The sequence below is a fragment of the Pleurodeles waltl genome, chromosome 2_2 (assembly GCF_031143425.1).
Source record: "Pleurodeles waltl isolate 20211129_DDA chromosome 2_2, aPleWal1.hap1.20221129, whole genome shotgun sequence".
Lineage (NCBI taxonomy): Eukaryota > Metazoa > Chordata > Amphibia > Caudata > Salamandridae > Pleurodeles > Pleurodeles waltl.
The window spans coordinates 355,502,283-355,518,356 of NC_090439.1; the positions used below are offsets into that span (position 1 = coordinate 355,502,283).

General features: G+C 44.1%; 1 protein-coding gene across 3 annotated transcripts in view; it reads left to right on the top strand.

Moving 5' to 3' along the window:
• The window catches only part of FBXO15 (F-box protein 15), a 330,998-nt gene that overhangs the window by 15,203 nt on the left and 299,721 nt on the right, over nucleotides 1–16,074 (top strand). For all 3 annotated transcript variants that reach the window (XM_069219882.1, XM_069219881.1, XM_069219883.1), the window contains one exon: nucleotides 5,149–5,259. In XM_069219882.1, the coding sequence (XP_069075983.1) occupies nucleotides 5,149–5,259 (111 nt within the window). The remainder of the gene's footprint in view (nucleotides 1–5,148; nucleotides 5,260–16,074) is intronic.

Consider the following 16,074-nt stretch of genomic DNA (forward strand, 5'->3'; position numbering starts at 1 on the left):
TCTAATGGACTCTGACATATCACCTACCTCATCATGTTTGTATTGCGCTTACAGTGATATTTCCTCAGTCACAAATAGGCGTTTCATTACTGCATTTCTGCATACAAGGGATAATACTGTATGATATAGCTTACAAACATTGGCAAAACCAACAGCTCAAGCTAAACACTTTTAAAAGGTCCCAAAGGCGAGACCTACTGGCTAAGCCAATGTTTGTTTTAATAACAACCTTAGACATTCAATTTTGTCAGAAAATCTTTGAACAAATTTAGAGTAATAGTCAATAAGGCCTAAAAAGGATCTTGGGTGATCTTTATCCTCTGGTGCAGAAGATACTCATTGCATCTAATAAGTTTTCTTTGGGCCTTACGCCATTCTCTGTAGTATTGTAACCCAAAGTGGCAAGTGCAAAGCCAATTTGGACTTACCATGTTGGAGAGACAAACCAGCTTCACTTATTCTTTAAAGAGCTTCTCTGAGCACCTTGTAATGTTGTTTGTGCTGAATCACCAAATACTAAAATGTCATCCTGAAAATACAGAATATTGGTCATCCCTTTAAATACTTCATTCATCGTTCTTTGAAACATGCTTGTGGCCGAACCCAAGCCTAAGGGCATATGTGTAACCTAAAATGTACCCTCCATGGTAATAAAGGCAGTGAGTGGTTTAGACTTCTCATGCAATCTGATTTAATGGAAAGCGTTCTTTAGGTCAAGCTTAGAAAAATACCTCCCATCTACTAAAGCGAGTATGTTTGTTTATGTTCGGCAGCAGGTAAGTGTCAACCACCACATTCTGGTTAAGGGACCTGAGGTCAACACACAACCTGTATTTTCCATCTGGTTTCTCAGTAATCACCATTGGCGATTTCCACCTAGATGTCTTCACTGGCTCAATCACACCAGTAGAAATAATTTTGTCTAACATCTCTTTCACTGCAGCGTAAGCCACAAATGAAATTCTTCGTTATTTATGCTGCACGGGAATGGCATGTGGTTTCAACACTATTTTGTGGCCATAACCTTTCAAATACCCATTAATTCCCTAAATACCTCCTGTGCATCTTCTAAGTAACTGGCAATGTAAAAATCCTTCAATACCATTACTTGATTAGGCACTCTTGGGTTTACCACAATGTTATGGTTGTACTGATGCATCCAACCTAGTATAGGTGGTCCATCTTCAACCACATATACCTTGCCCCTTATCTTCCTCCCACCAAACTCTATGGTAGGTTCCATGTATCCTTCAAATTTATGTTTTCTTCTTGATAGCCTCCTGGGTTGATATCCTTAGGGAATAGATTGACATCTGACCAGTGTTGAAAAAACAGCTCTTTCGGACTGATTGTTTACATGGAGCCTGAGTCTATCATAAGTTCTACAGTTTTCTCATTAATCACAAAATCCTCTTTTGGTCTTTTTTTTTTTTCTGTGCTCAGTCTTTGCATTTCCCATGCAAATAATTTTATGAGCTTGAGCTAACCCAAGACTTTCTCATCTATTGTGGCTACTCCAGTCTTGCTCTCTTGTTTGCACATAGTCATGACATCCCTTTTTTGAACACACTTCCTGCAGTCCTTATTGATGGCTAACCATTTGCAATATTCTGCAGTGTCAAAATTAATTGCTACCACATCAATCACGTCTTCGAACACTGTTTAGATTTCTAAGAACTGCTGTTTTTTTAATCTGCACCAATTTGAGTCCATCTTCTCAACACTAGAAGGTGTCCTGCTATTGTAGTCTTTTCTTTCCATTACTTTCATTCAGGGTTCAGATTGTTTCATTACTTTGGCAATGTCTATGGCATTCCTAAATGATAGATTCCATGATAGATAGATGGCCATGGGTAAAAGACAAAAACACACACCTCCCACTATGTCACCCACTGAGAGTTCAAACACAGGAGTGAGCCGGTTAGTTATACTAGGGGAGGCCCATAAATTGTTTAGGCCCTCAGGGCAAGTACTAATGGGCCAAGTAGAACCAGGCAGACAGTGAAGTGTGCAAAACACAGATGTAAATATTGTGGGTCAAGAAACGGGCTGCACATCCTTTAATATCAAAAGGGTTAATACCACCTGGGTCCAGCCCCTGAAGTGGCTGAGTGAGACTCGCGTTGGAAATGTGTGCTTACTGTGCAGAGACTCGAATGGGTTACTAAGTGATTACAGACCATCAAAGGCTCTGCCACTTATCATGATGAATACTGACCCTGCGCTCGCAGGGCGTCAGGCTTCTGAAGCAGCTCACGGGAGGCAGGCACAAGAAGGCTCTAATTGGGGAAGTCGACCACTCTGCGTGTGAGGGTGACGCTGTTCCCTGCTGAGCAGTAGAGGCGGGCCTAGCACGTTGGCGACCTGCTCTCTAGCAGGCTGTTGGCCTCACCGCACTCAAGCGGCCCAGCGAAAGAGTGAAAGCAGCTGTAAATGAAGCACTGTTGAACGCGCTCTTGCGGTACACCCTACACATGTGGGGTAAAAACAAACTGCGATTACAAACAATGACAGTATAAGCACAGACAATAAAGTCACTTAATTCTCTGCTGGAAACAGGAAAGAAAGGAAGTTATCGGGAGCTGTTTACGATTATGGACTTGCAGTATTGGTCTCTGATTGGTTCAGTGTTACTTGTGTATTCCTTTCCTATAGTGTCTTGGGAAAGGTAGCTTTTTTATTTTTTTATTGTTGAAGACTACTGGAAGTATTAAAAGAATAAAAGTTTTGAGCATAATCCTCGCCTCTGGTCCTGACATAGAAGAAATTAATTTATTTGTAATGCTGGCCAACGAGACAATTTTCATGAATAATAGCTTATAACTGTAATTGTTCCCACTCCTTAAAATTTGATGTTAACAGATGTGCATATCATGGTACCCAATGGCAATAGTGTGCTAATATCAACACTATTTACCGTAAATGCACCAGAAATTAACATGAATTGGTGTGCGCATCACTGTTGTAGATAAGAAGGCACACAGTGGAATGACACACTGGTGTGCATATAACCGTTTCAGGTCCATAGTAAGTGATGCGCAGGAGTATGCTGGTATTAGCAACATGTGCCATAATATAGCCTTAGAACCCGCCGTAGCGGGCTCTACCGGCTATTAAAGGCCCGCTCCCCGCGTTAAATGCCCGAGCCAAAGGCGAGGGCATTTAACAAGGGAGAGGGACTTTAATAGCCGGTAGAGCCCGCTACGGCGGGTTCTAAGGCTATTAGAACATTCTGCCCTTCTATTAAAAAAAAAAATGTTCACGGAGCCCGAGGGGATTTAAATCCCCTCGGGCTCCGTGAGGCTTTGTTCACAGCTGTTGCTGTGAACAAAGCGAACATTGGAATGTTGGCGCTGCAGGCTTTTATCGGCCAGTAAAAGCCCGCAGCACTCCATTGTTTTCAATGGAGCCCTCAGCATTCCAATGTTCTAATAAATCTGAAATTAATCTGGGTTGGTGTCCTCATCACCGTATATACAGGAAAGAACACAACAAATTGACACGCTGGTGTGCGTATCACCGTTACAGGCTCAATATAAGATGGTACCCACGCATGTCACGCTGTCCTTCTGATGCTGATTGGATGCCTGGGGATGATGTGTCTTCCCCAAGGTTAGGCTGTCAGCTTGGATGCATAGGCAAAGCCTCCGTGGCTCCGCGCCTTCATGACTCTGCATTAGCCATGATGCTGCCTCACAGTAGCTCGCACGGATATTGGCGCATGCATGACTTGTTACACACTCTGATACCGCCAATGACTGGTCGAAACCCAACTTAAGTGGTTGTGGTTGCTGGCTGGCTCAACAAGTTGCCAAATCTTGCACCGCTTACAAAGACTCCACTACTGAAGATAAGTAAAGCGTTATTTATTCAAGTACTTGCCCTACAACCAGAGCATGGCTATCGCTCAGTCTGTCAACTGACATCCCTGGAATGCTAGCTCTGCAGCTAGAACTAAGAACACAGTAATGTTTCAGATAAGTAAATACTGTAAAATCTGCAAGCTCATAACTGACATGCTTCACCGCACCTTTTGTGGTTACCATCTTTCAGCACCAACCTTGTCTTGGATGGGGTCATGAGTTCAAGTAGCAGTCCAGAAAAAAAAAATCTAACTTGATGGTTGCCTATCTTTGGGGGAAAAAGAAACAAAATAAATTAAATTATGGAATGGCATTCCTATTACTCTCTCCCCTACCCGGTTGGGTAGAGTCAAAAAGGTTTTTTTTGTTTTAAGAATGCAAATAGGGACCTCTTTGTAAGAAACAAGTTTGCCTAATGACCGAGGAACTAGGATGAGGAAAAAGGGATAAATTGGTAATGAACATGGTTAAAACTCATGTGTTTCTATTACAAATGTTTTAGAACTGAACTGGAGATTTTTGTACTGCATGTTTGTGAGGGATGGAATTGATAATTATGTGTTTTCTCTCTTCTTCCTTATTTTATATATCCTTAAGTTTAACGTATTGAAAATCAACAAAATTTGATTGTAGATCCACATGCTGAGCTGTTTGGTAGTCTTGTGTTCAAGATGTTTTCTGGATATACTTGTAATACCAACATTTTATCACTCTCAGTTATAATAGTCCTTGTTGTGTTTTATATTGGGGATATACCGTAATCAGTGGCAAAGTATGTGTACCTCAGAGAAGTATTATATGTATTTGCACCCACTATTTGCTCAAGACATGTGGAATCTCATGTTTCCCTATACTAATCCACCACTAATTCCTATTGGGTTCCGGAGTGGCGTGCTACTCACCGAAAAGCACTTTGATGCCTCGTCAGGGGTAGTAAGCACTATACAAGTACGATTACAATATTACATATTTATTTGTAGAGGTAGGCTGTGACTTGCAGTTCATTTGATATCAATCTATTTTTACAGTAGGGGCTTGCACCGTAAATAGATGTTCTTGTGGCTAACTGACCCACATGGGAAAGCCTGTCCTAGAGTTGTGCATGTGTTTCTTGTGTGTAGTGTACATGTCCCAAATTTTGGTTTAGCTTCAAAAAGATCTTTAAATAGCCTATAAGTAAATACATTTGATGTGAAACATTAAGATTGATGCTAAGGTGGCATCAACGATTTCAGCAAGATAATAATTACGGCAAATATTATAATGCATTCTTTTTTTTTGTCAGTTCTAAAATTACTACTTTGGATGTGAAGGGGACAGTTCATGGAACAAAACACTCTGGCATTCAGAAGTTCCCTAAAACCTCATCCTGTAAGGCACATTCATCACTTAACAGGTAGGCAATGTCTTCTGCAGCAGACTCCTCGGTAGTTGTTTCATAGAAGAATGAACATCTGATTGAAATGGTGAGGGGTGTGAAACAGGACATTTTTTATGTTTTGTGTAGGAGGGAAATAGAGGCCTATGATAGATGTCATCTCAATATTCCACATTTTTTATTTGAAACATTGAAATGAACTATTGGTTGAATGTTTATTAAATGGATGAAGCTGTGATAACTTACTAAAACAGTTTATAACTGTATCCAATCTTTTTTTGTGCTTTTAATTCAAATCAATGATGCATTAGGAAACAGATTTTCAGGGTAAGTTCCAAGGCAACAAAACACAAATGTATTTGGATGCAAATATGTGTCATAGATTGTGAGTTACATCTGTACCGTATGTTAGGATACAAAAATTACAAGCAACTGTGGCCAGTGGCTCATAAACAGCATATTACCCACATGTAATCCTACCATCTGGTGTGTAAATTGTATTGCAATTCAAATTCTTCTTGTAAAGTGAAGATGTGTGTTTAAAGGGTACCACTTTGAATTAAGTAATCAAGCCCAGGCTAGCCTACATCTCTTCCTATTCATTTTTTAAAGTTTGGCATATGAGAATTGTGGCTGGAGAAAGTAAGAGCAGCTGACCATGTTGTCTGTGAGTTGTTCACTTGTAGAATTAGTGGGAACCCCCATAGAAAATAGAGACTAAAGTATCTTTAAAATCATCACAAGAAGCTAACCTTGAAGAACATCTCCTGTTCAAGCTATTAATTCAGCCCCAAAAAGTCACGATGTACCGTTTTACTCAAATGTTTTAGAATTCTTCATATATCATAAAAGGTCAGAGAGGAGGCATGTGAGGAGGTACAGATGAAATGATCATACTTTCATATTCGCACACATTTGTAGGAAATATCTGTGTATGAATATTGGCCGTATATCATGCTGCCAAACCTTTCTGCCACAACAGTGCCAGTGATCATGAAAAGGTACACCTGTTAATCTAGTAGTCACTGATGTTCGAGGAAACAAGCCTTACAGAGTCTGATAGCTTACCCAAAAATTATTTTACTAAGGGCACATCAACTCCAACACATTTCAGCTTACAAGAGCCATAACTTCAACAAGAGGATATGTTTACTTTTGTCTGTTTTTGTTCTATAAATTCTTTGTTTTAAAACCTTAAAAGTATAAAACATAAATAAACTATACAGTGGTTCATAAAATTAATCTATTACATGATGTTTTCCCATGCAATATTCTTAATTCATAACTTTTCATATGAACATGCCCTCCTTATACAAATCAATAAATTTTCCTAACCTCAAATACAAATTTCATTTTCCTGCTAATTTAACAAAGTGCGTTTTGTATATCCGCTTAACCCGATTATATTTTTGATGATCCCAGGGTTCTCATAATTTCCATGTGGCACAAATCTGAATAAAGTGGCAATGCTTTTGCTTTAAACCTCATTGTAACGAGACCAATGTCCTATAATACTATTAATTAATATAATTTTAAAAGCAATCAATTGTAAACTCTTCGTCTGAGAAAATGCCATCTCTTGTTCAACTTCACTTGCTACATTTTGCGGGGCCCTATAAGCCCCGTTAAAACCCCTACTATTTCAATACCAAATCGGCCTGTCGCACACGTTACATTAATCAATCTCATCTACTAATAACTTAAGTGCTTGATCCCGATTTAAAATATTATATTCCTTAAAATTGGTTTTAAAACCTGCTTACACACCTCTAAAAACCAATCCAATAATATATGTTGAGCGCTACATTTTTGTTGTAGTCCACCTGTACATAGACCCTGATCATCCTTAAGTATGGCTTTTGCTTTGGGGTCCATATAGCTGGGGTTTAACACAACTCTAAACTGCAACACTACGTCTCTTAGTCTTGGGTTGGGTAGGGCCTCTATACAGCGGAAATTATCTGGATTCCTTCACCCACCTACCATAAACTGGGTGAACATTTTTCTCTCCAGGTACTCCAGATCTACTTCTCTTGCCCTTTTATTTACCATTGTACCTGGAGCCTGCTTCGGGATTTGTTCTCCGCACCACTGGTTTCCAGATAAGCCTAAGAGGATGCAATTCTTTTCTGTCTTCTCACTTGTGATGCCCAGTGTAACTCACTTGTCTTTATTTCTGTTTCACAGATTCCCTCATCTCTTAGGCTCAACCAAAAGTTCAATGCGGCCTGCATTCCCTGGTAGGTCCATGCCGTCATTTGACATTCCGCCCTTATAGCTTGTATCATGCTTGAGGGAGGCAGTGATAGCATGTGTTTTACACATTTACTTTCTTCTGCCTCCCAATTTAAATTCCCAGAGAGTGTTAAAACTTCTACCCCATATTGAAATTGAGGGCGTACCACAGCATTAAAAGCAGACACAACAGGACGGAGGGATGGGCCCCATATTTACCGCTATACTGTTTCAATCCCCATACCGATGTTAAAGCTCTATTCTTTAGAGCTTCAATATGTTTTTTCCATCTTAATTCGGAGTCAAACCACATGTCTAAATATTTATACTTTTTAACCTTTTCAACTTTTTCTCCTCCCAAAAAGTAGGTAAATACTCTTCTTTTTCCCTATTGTCATTATGTTCGTTTTATCCTTATTTACTACAATTTTTTTTCCTTTGACAGTGAGAGTTAAACACATCCAATTTTCTTTGTAGCCCTAGCTCCGTCATATCGATTTATCACTAGGTCGGCCACATCTAGTAAGCAGGAAATATGAACCCCATCCATTTTTGGGCATAGGCCTTTAGCCTCCTTTAACCCCTTCGCTGCCAGGCCTTTTCCCCCTCCTGTGCCAGGCCTTTTTTTGCCTATTTGGGGCAGTTCGCGCTTAGGCCCTCATAACTTTTTGTCCACATAAGCTAACCAAGCCAAATTTGCGTCCTTTTTTTCCAACATCCTAGGTATTCTAGAGGTACCCAGACTTTGTGGGTTCCCTTGAAGGAGGCCAAGAAATTGGCCAAAATACAGTGAAAATTTCGTTTTTTTCAAAAAAATTGGAAAAAGTGGCTGCAGAAGAAGGCTTGTGGATTTCCCCCTGAAAATGGCATCAACAAAGGGTTTGCAGTGCTAAACTCAGCAGCTTCCTAGCTTTCAGGAACAGGCAGACTTGAATCAGAAAACCCAATTTTTCAACACAATTTTGGCATTTTACTGGGGCATACCCCATTTTTGCAATTTTTTGTGCTTTCAGCCTCCTTCCAGTCAGTGACAGGAATGGGCATGAAACCAATGCTGGATCCCAGAAACCTAACCATTTCTGTAAAGTAGACAAAATTCTGAATTCAGCAAGGGGTCATTTGTGTAGATCCTACAAGGGTTTCCTACAGAAAATAACAACTGAAAAAGAAAAATATTGAAATTGAGGTGAAAAAAACATAAATGTTTCTCTACGTTTTACTCTGTAACTTTTCCCTGCAATGTCAGATTATCGAAAGCAATATACCGTTACGTCTGCTGGACTCCTCTGGTTGCGGGGATATATAGGGCTTGTAGGTTCATCAAGAACCCAAGGAACCCAGAGCCAATAAATGAGCTGCACCCTGACGTGCGTTTTCATTCTATACCGGGTATACAGCAATTCATTTGCTGAAATATAAAGAGTAAAAAATTGCTATCAAGAAAACCTTTGCATTTCCAAAAAGGGCACAAGATAAGGTGCTGAGGAGCAGTGGTTATTTGCACATCTCTGAATTCCGGGGTGACCATACAAGCATGTGAATTATAGGGAATTTCTCAAATAGATGTCTTTTTTACACACTGTCCTATATTTGGAAGGAAAAAATTTAGAGAAAGACAAGGGGCAATAGCACTTGTTTTGCTAATCTATGTTCCCCCAAGTCTCCCGATAAAAATGATACCTCACTTGCGTGGGTAGGCCTAGCGCCGGCGACAGGAAACACCCCAAAGCGCAACGTGGACACATCCTAAATTTTGGAAAAAAACAGAGGTGTTTTTTGCGAAGTGCCTACCTGTAGATTTTGGCCTCTAGCTCAGCCGGCACCTAGGGAAAGCTACCAAACCTGTGCATTTCTGAAAACTAGAGACCTAGGGGAATCCAAGGAGGGGTGACTTGCGGGGCTCGGACCAGGTTCTGTTACCCAGAATCCTTTGCAAACCTCAAAATTTGGCTAAAAAAACACATGTTCCTCACATTTCTGTGGCAGAAAGTTCTGGAATCTGAGAGGAGCTACAAATTTCCTTCCACCCAGCGTTCCCCCAAGTCTCCCGATAAAAATGATACCTCACTTGCGTGGGTAGGCCTAGCGCCCGCGACAGGAAACACCCCAAAGCGCAACGTGGACACATCCTAAATTTTGGGAAAAAACAGAGGGGTTTTTTGCGAAGTGCCTACCTGTAGATTTTGGCCTCTAGCTCAGCCGGCACCTAGGGAAACCTACCAAACCTGTGCATTTCTGAAAACTAGAGACCTAGGGAAATCCAAGGAGGGGTGACTTGCGGGGCTCGGACCAGGTTCTGTTACCCAGAATCCTTTGCAAACCTCAAAATTTGGCTAAAAAAACACATGTTCCTCACATTTCTGTGGCAGAAAGTTCTGGAATCTGAGAGGAGCTACAAATTTCCTTCCACCCAGCGTTCCCCCAAGTCTCCCGATAAAAATGATACCTCACTTGCGTGGGTAGGCCTAGCGCCGGCGACAGGAAACACCCCAAAGCGCAACGTGGACACATCCTAAATTTTGGAAAAAAACAGAGGGGTTTTTTGCGAAGTGCCTACCTGTAGATTTTGGCCTCTAGCTCAGCCGGCACCTAGGGAAACCTACCAAACCTGTGCAGTTCTGAAAATTAGAGACCTATGGGAATCCAAGGAGGGGTGACTTGCGGGGCTCGGACCAGGTTCTGTTACCCAGAATCCTTTGCAAACCTCAAAATTTGGCTAAAAAAACACATGTTCCTCACATTTCTGTGGCAGAAAGTTCTGGAATCAGAGGAGCTACAAATTTCCTTCCACCCAGCGTTCCCCCAAGTCTCCCGATAAAAATGATACCTCACTTGCGTGGGTAGGCCTAGCGCCAGCGACAGGAAACAGCCCAAAGCGCAACGTGGACACATCCTAAATTTTGGAAAAAAACAGAGGTGTTTTTTGCGAAGTGCCTACCTGTAGATTTTGGCCTCTAGCTCAGCCGGCACCTAGGGAAACCTACCAAACCTGTGCATTTCTGAAAACTAGAGACCTAGGGGAATCCAAGGAGGGGTGACTTGCGGGGCTCGGACCAGGTTCTGTTACCCAGAATCCTTTGCAAACCTCAAAATGTGGCTAAAAAAACACATGTTCCTCACATTTCTGTGGCAGAAAGTTCTGGAATCTGAGAGGAGCTACAAATTTCCTTCCACCCAGCGTTCCCCCAAGTCTCCCGATAAAAATGATACCTCACTTGCGTGGGTAGGCCTAGCGCCGGCGACAGGAAACACCCCAAAGCGCAACGTGGACACATCCTAAATTTTGGGAAAAAACAGAGGTGTTTTTTGCGAAGTGCCTACCTGTAGATTTTGGCCTCTAGCTCAGCCGGCACCTAGGGAAACCTACCAAACCTGTGCAGTTCTGAAAACTAGAGACCTAGGGGAATCCAAGGAGGGGTGACTTGCGGGGCTCGGACCAGGTTCTGTTACCCAGAATCCTTTGCAAACCTCAAAATTTGGCTAAAAAAACACATGTTCCTCACATTTCTGTGGCAGAAAGTTCTGGAATCTGAGAGGAGCTACAAATTTCCTTCCACCCAGCGTTCCCCCAAGTCTCCCGATAAAAATGATACCTCACTTGCGTGGGTAGGCCTAGCGCCGGCGACAGGAAACACCCCAAAGCGCAACGTGGACACATCCTAAATTTTGGGAAAAAACAGAGGTGTTTTTTGCGAAGTGCCTACCTGTAGATTTTGGCCTCTAGCTCAGCCGGCACCTAGGGAAACCTACCAAACCTGTGCAGTTCTGAAAACTAGAGACCTAGGGGAATCCAAGGAGGGGTGACTTGCGGGGCTCGGACCAGGTTCTGTTACCCAGAATCCTTTGCAAACCTCAAAATTTGGCTAAAAAAACACATGTTCCTCACATTTCTGTGGCAGAAAGTTCTGGAATCTGAGAGTAGCTACAAATTTCCTTCCACCCAGCGTTCCCCCAAGTCTCCCGATAAAAATGATACCTCACTTGCGTGGGTAGGCCTAGCGCTGGCGACAGGAAACACCCCAAAGCGCAACGTGGACACATCCTACATTTTGGAAAAAAACAGAGGGGTTTTTTGCGAAGTGCCTACCTGTAGATTTTGGCCTCTAGCTCAGCCGGCACCTAGGGAAAGCTACCAAACCTGTGCATTTCTGAAAACTAGAGACCTAGGGGAATCCAAGGAGGGGTGACTTGCGGGGCTCGGACCAGGTTCTGTTACCCAGAATCCTTTGCAAACCTCAAAATTTGGCTAAAAAAACACATGTTCCTCACATTTCTGTGGCAGAAAGTTCTGGAATCTGAGAGGAGCTACAAATTTCCTTCCACCCAGCGTTCCCCCAAGTTTCCCGATAAAAATGATACCTCACTTGCGTGGGTAGGCCTAGCGCCCGCAACAGGAAACGCCCCAAAACGCAACGTGGACACATCCTAAATTTTGGAAAAAAACAGAGGGGTTTTTTGCGAAGTGCCTACCTGTAGATTTTGGCCCCTAGCTCAGCCGGCACCTAGGGAAACCTACCAAACCTGTGCAGTTCTGAAAACTAGAGACCTAGGGGAATCCAAGGAGGGGTGACTTGCGGGGCTCGGACCAGGTTCTGTTACCCAGAATCCTTTGGAAACCTCAAAATTTGGCTAAAAAAACACATGTTCCTCACATTTCTGTGGCAGAAAGTTCTGGAATCTGAGAGGAGCTACAAATTTCCTTCCACCCAGCGTTCCCCCAAGTCTCCCGATAAAAATGATACCTCACTTGCGTGGGTAGGCCTAGCGCCGGCGACAGGAAACACCCCAAAGCGCAACGTGGACACATCCTAAATTTTGGGAAAAAACAGGTGTTTTTTGCGAAGTGCCTACCTGTAGATTTTGGCCTCTAGCTCAGCCGGCACCTAGGGAAACCTACCAAACCTGTGCAGTTCTGAAAACTAGAGACCTAGGGGAATCCAAGGAGGGGTGACTTGCGGGGCTCGGACCAGGTTCTGTTACCCAGAATCCTTTGCAAACCTCAAAATTTGGCTAAAAAAACACATGTTCCTCACATTTCTGTGGTAGAAAGTTCTGGAATCTGAGAGGAGCTACAAATTTCCTTCCACCCAGCGTTCCCCCAAGTCTCCCGATAAAAATGATACCTCACTTGCGTGGGTAGGCCTAGCGCCGGCGACAGGAAACACCCCAAAGCGCAACGTGGACACATCCTAAATTTTGGGAAAAAACAGAGGTGTTTTTTGCGAAGTGCCTACCTGTAGATTTTGGCCTCTAGCTCAGCCGGCACCTAGGGAAACCTACCAAACCTGTGCAGTTCTGAAAACTAGAGACCTAGGGGAATCCAAGGAGGGGTGACTTGCGGGGCTCGGACCAGGTTCTGTTACCCAGAATCCTTTGCAAACCTCAAAATTTGGCTAAAAAAACACATGTTCCTCACATTTCTGTGGTAGAAAGTTCTGGAATCTGAGAGGAGCTACAAATTTCCTTCCACCCAGCGTTCCCCCAAGTCTCCCGATAAAAATGATACCTCACTTGCGTGGGTAGGCCTAGCGCCGGCGACAGGAAACAGCCCAAAGCGCAACGTGGACACATCCTAAATTTTGGAAAAAAACAGAGGTGTTTTTTGCGAAGTGCCTACCTGTAGATTTTGGCCTCTAGCTCAGCCGGCACCTAGGGAAAGCTACCAAACCTGTGCATTTCTGAAAACTAGAGACCTAGGGGAATCCAAGGAGGGGTGACTTGCGGGGCTCGGACCAGGTTCTGTTACCCAGAATCCTTTGCAAACCTCAAAATTTGGCTAAAAAAACACATGTTCCTCACATTTCTGTGGCAGAAAGTTCTGGAATCTGAGAGGAGCTACAAATTTCCTTCCACCCAGCGTTCCCCCAAGTCTCCCGATAAAAATGATACCTCACTTGCGTGGGTAGGCCTAGCGCCGGCGACAGGAAACAGCCCAAAGCGCAACGTGGACACATCCTAAATTTTGGGAAAAAACAGAGGTGTTTTTTGCGAAGTGCCTACCTGTAGATTTTGGCCTCTAGCTCAGCCGGCACCTAGGGAAACCTACCAAACCTGTGCATTTCTGAAAACTAGAGACCTAGGGGAATCCAAGGAGGGGTGACTTGCGGGGCTCGGACCAGGTTCTGTTACCCAGAATCCTTTGCAAACCTCAAAATTTGGCTAAAAAAACAAATGTTCTTCACATTTCTGTGGCAGAAAGTTCTGGAATCTGAGAGGAGCTACAAATTTCCTTCCACCCAGCGTTCCCCCAAGTCTCCCGATAAAAATGATACCTCACTTGCGTGGGTAGGCCTAGCGCCGGCGACAGGAAACACCCCAAAGCGCAACGTGGACACATCCTAAATTTTGGAAAAAAACAGAGGTGTTTTTTGCGAAGTGCCTACCTGTAGATTTTGGCCTCTAGCTCAGCCGGCACCTAGGGAAACCTACCAAACCTGTGCATTTCTGAAAACTAGAGACCTAGGGGAATCCAAGGAGGGCTGACTTGCGGGGCTCGGACCAGGTTCTGTTACCCAGAATCCTTTGCAAACCTCAAAATTTGGCTAAAAAAACACATGTTCCTCACATTTCTGTGGCAGAAAGTTCTGGAATCTGAGAGGAGCTACAAATTTCCTTCAACCCAGCGTTCCCCCAAGTCTCCCGATAAAAATGATACCTCACTTGCGTGGGTAGGCCTAGCGCCGGCGACAGGAAACACCCCAAAGCGCAACGTGGACACATCCTAAATTTTGGGAAAAAACAGAGGTGTTTTTTGCGAAGTGCCTACCTGTAGATTTTAGCCTCTAGCTCAGCCGGCACCGAGGGAAACCTACCAAACCTGTGCATTTCTGAAAACTAGAGACCTAGGGGAATCCAAGGAGGGCTGACTTGCGGGGCTCGGACCAGGTTCTGTTACCCAGAATCCTTTGCAAACCTCAAAATTTGGCTAAAAAAACACATGTTCCTCACATTTCTGTGGCAGAAAGTTCTGGAATCTGAGAGGAGCTACAAATTTCCTTCCACCCAGCGTTCCCCCAAGTCTCCCGATAAAAATGATACCTCACTTGCGTGGGTAGGCCTAGCGCCGGCGACAGGAAACAGCCCAAAGCGCAACGTGGACACATCCTAAATTATGGAAAAAAACAGAGGTGTTTTTTGCGAAGTGCCTACCTGTAGATTTTGGCCTCTAGCTCAGCCGGCACCTAGGGAAACCTACCAAACCTGTGCATTTCTGAAAACTAGAGACCTAGGGGAATCCAAGGAGGGCTGACTTGCGGGGCTCGGACCAGGTTCTGTTACCCAGAATCCTTTGCAAACCTCAAAATTTGGCTAAAAAAACACATGTTCCTCACATTTCTGTGGCAGAAAGTTCTGGAATCTGAGAGGAGCTACAAATTTCCTTCAACCCAGCGTTCCCCCAAGTCTCCCGATAAAAATGATACCTCACTTGCGTGGGTAGGCCTAGCGCCGGCGACAGGAAACACCCCAAAGCGCAACGTGGACACATCCTAAATTTTGGGAAAAAACAGAGGTGTTTTTTGCGAAGTGCCTACCTGTAGATTTTGGCCTCTAGCTCAGCCGGCACCGAGGGAAACCTACCAAACCTGTGCATTTCTGAAAACTAGAGACCTAGGGGAATCCAAGATGGGGTGACTTGCGGGGCTCGGACCAGGTTCTGTTACCCAGAATCCTTTGCAAACCTCAAAATGTGGCTAAGAAAACACATGTTCCTCACATTTCTGTGGCAGAAAGTTCTGGAATCTGATAGGAGCCACAAATTTCCTTCCACCCAGCGTTCCCCTAAGTCTCTCAATAAAAATGGTACCTCACTTCTGTCGGTAGGCAGAGCGCCCACGAAAGGAAATGGCCCAAAACACAACGTGGACAGAACATATTTTTTCACAGAAAACAGAGGTGTTTTTTGCAAAGTGCCTACCTGTGGAGTTTGGCCTCTAGCTCAGCCGGCCCCGGGAGGGGGGGGCCGAAATGGCCTAAAATAAATTCCCCCCCTCCCAGACCCCCCCCCCCCCGGGAGCGACCCTTGCCTACAGGGTCGCTCCCCCTGCGTGACATTGGCCCCAAAAAACAAATCCCAGGTGCCTAGTGGTTTCTGTCCCCTTGGGGGCAGATTGACCTAAAATCGGCCAATCTTCCCCCCTGGCCTAAATACAATTTGCCCCCCAGGGGAGCGATCCTTGCCTGATGGGTCGCTCCCCATCTCGAAAAAAACAAACAAACAAAAAAAAAAAACACAACAAAACAATTTGCCCTGGTGCCCTGAGGGTTCTGCCCCCCCCTGGGGGCAGTTCGGCCTAATAATAGGCCGATCTGCCCCCAGGGGGGCAGAAATGGCCTAAAATAAATTTGCCCCCACCCCCCCCCCCGGGAGCGACCCTTGCCTACGGGGTCGCTTCCCCTGCGTGACATTGGCGCCAAAAAACAAATCCCTGGTGCCTAGTGGTTTCTGCCCCCTTGGGGGCAGATTGACCTAAAATCGGCCAATATGCCCCCAAGGGGGGCAGAAATGGGCTCAATACAATTTGCCCCCCATGGGAGCGACCCTTGCCTGATGGGTCGCTCCCCATCTCGAAAAAAAACAAAACAAACAAAAAAAAACAC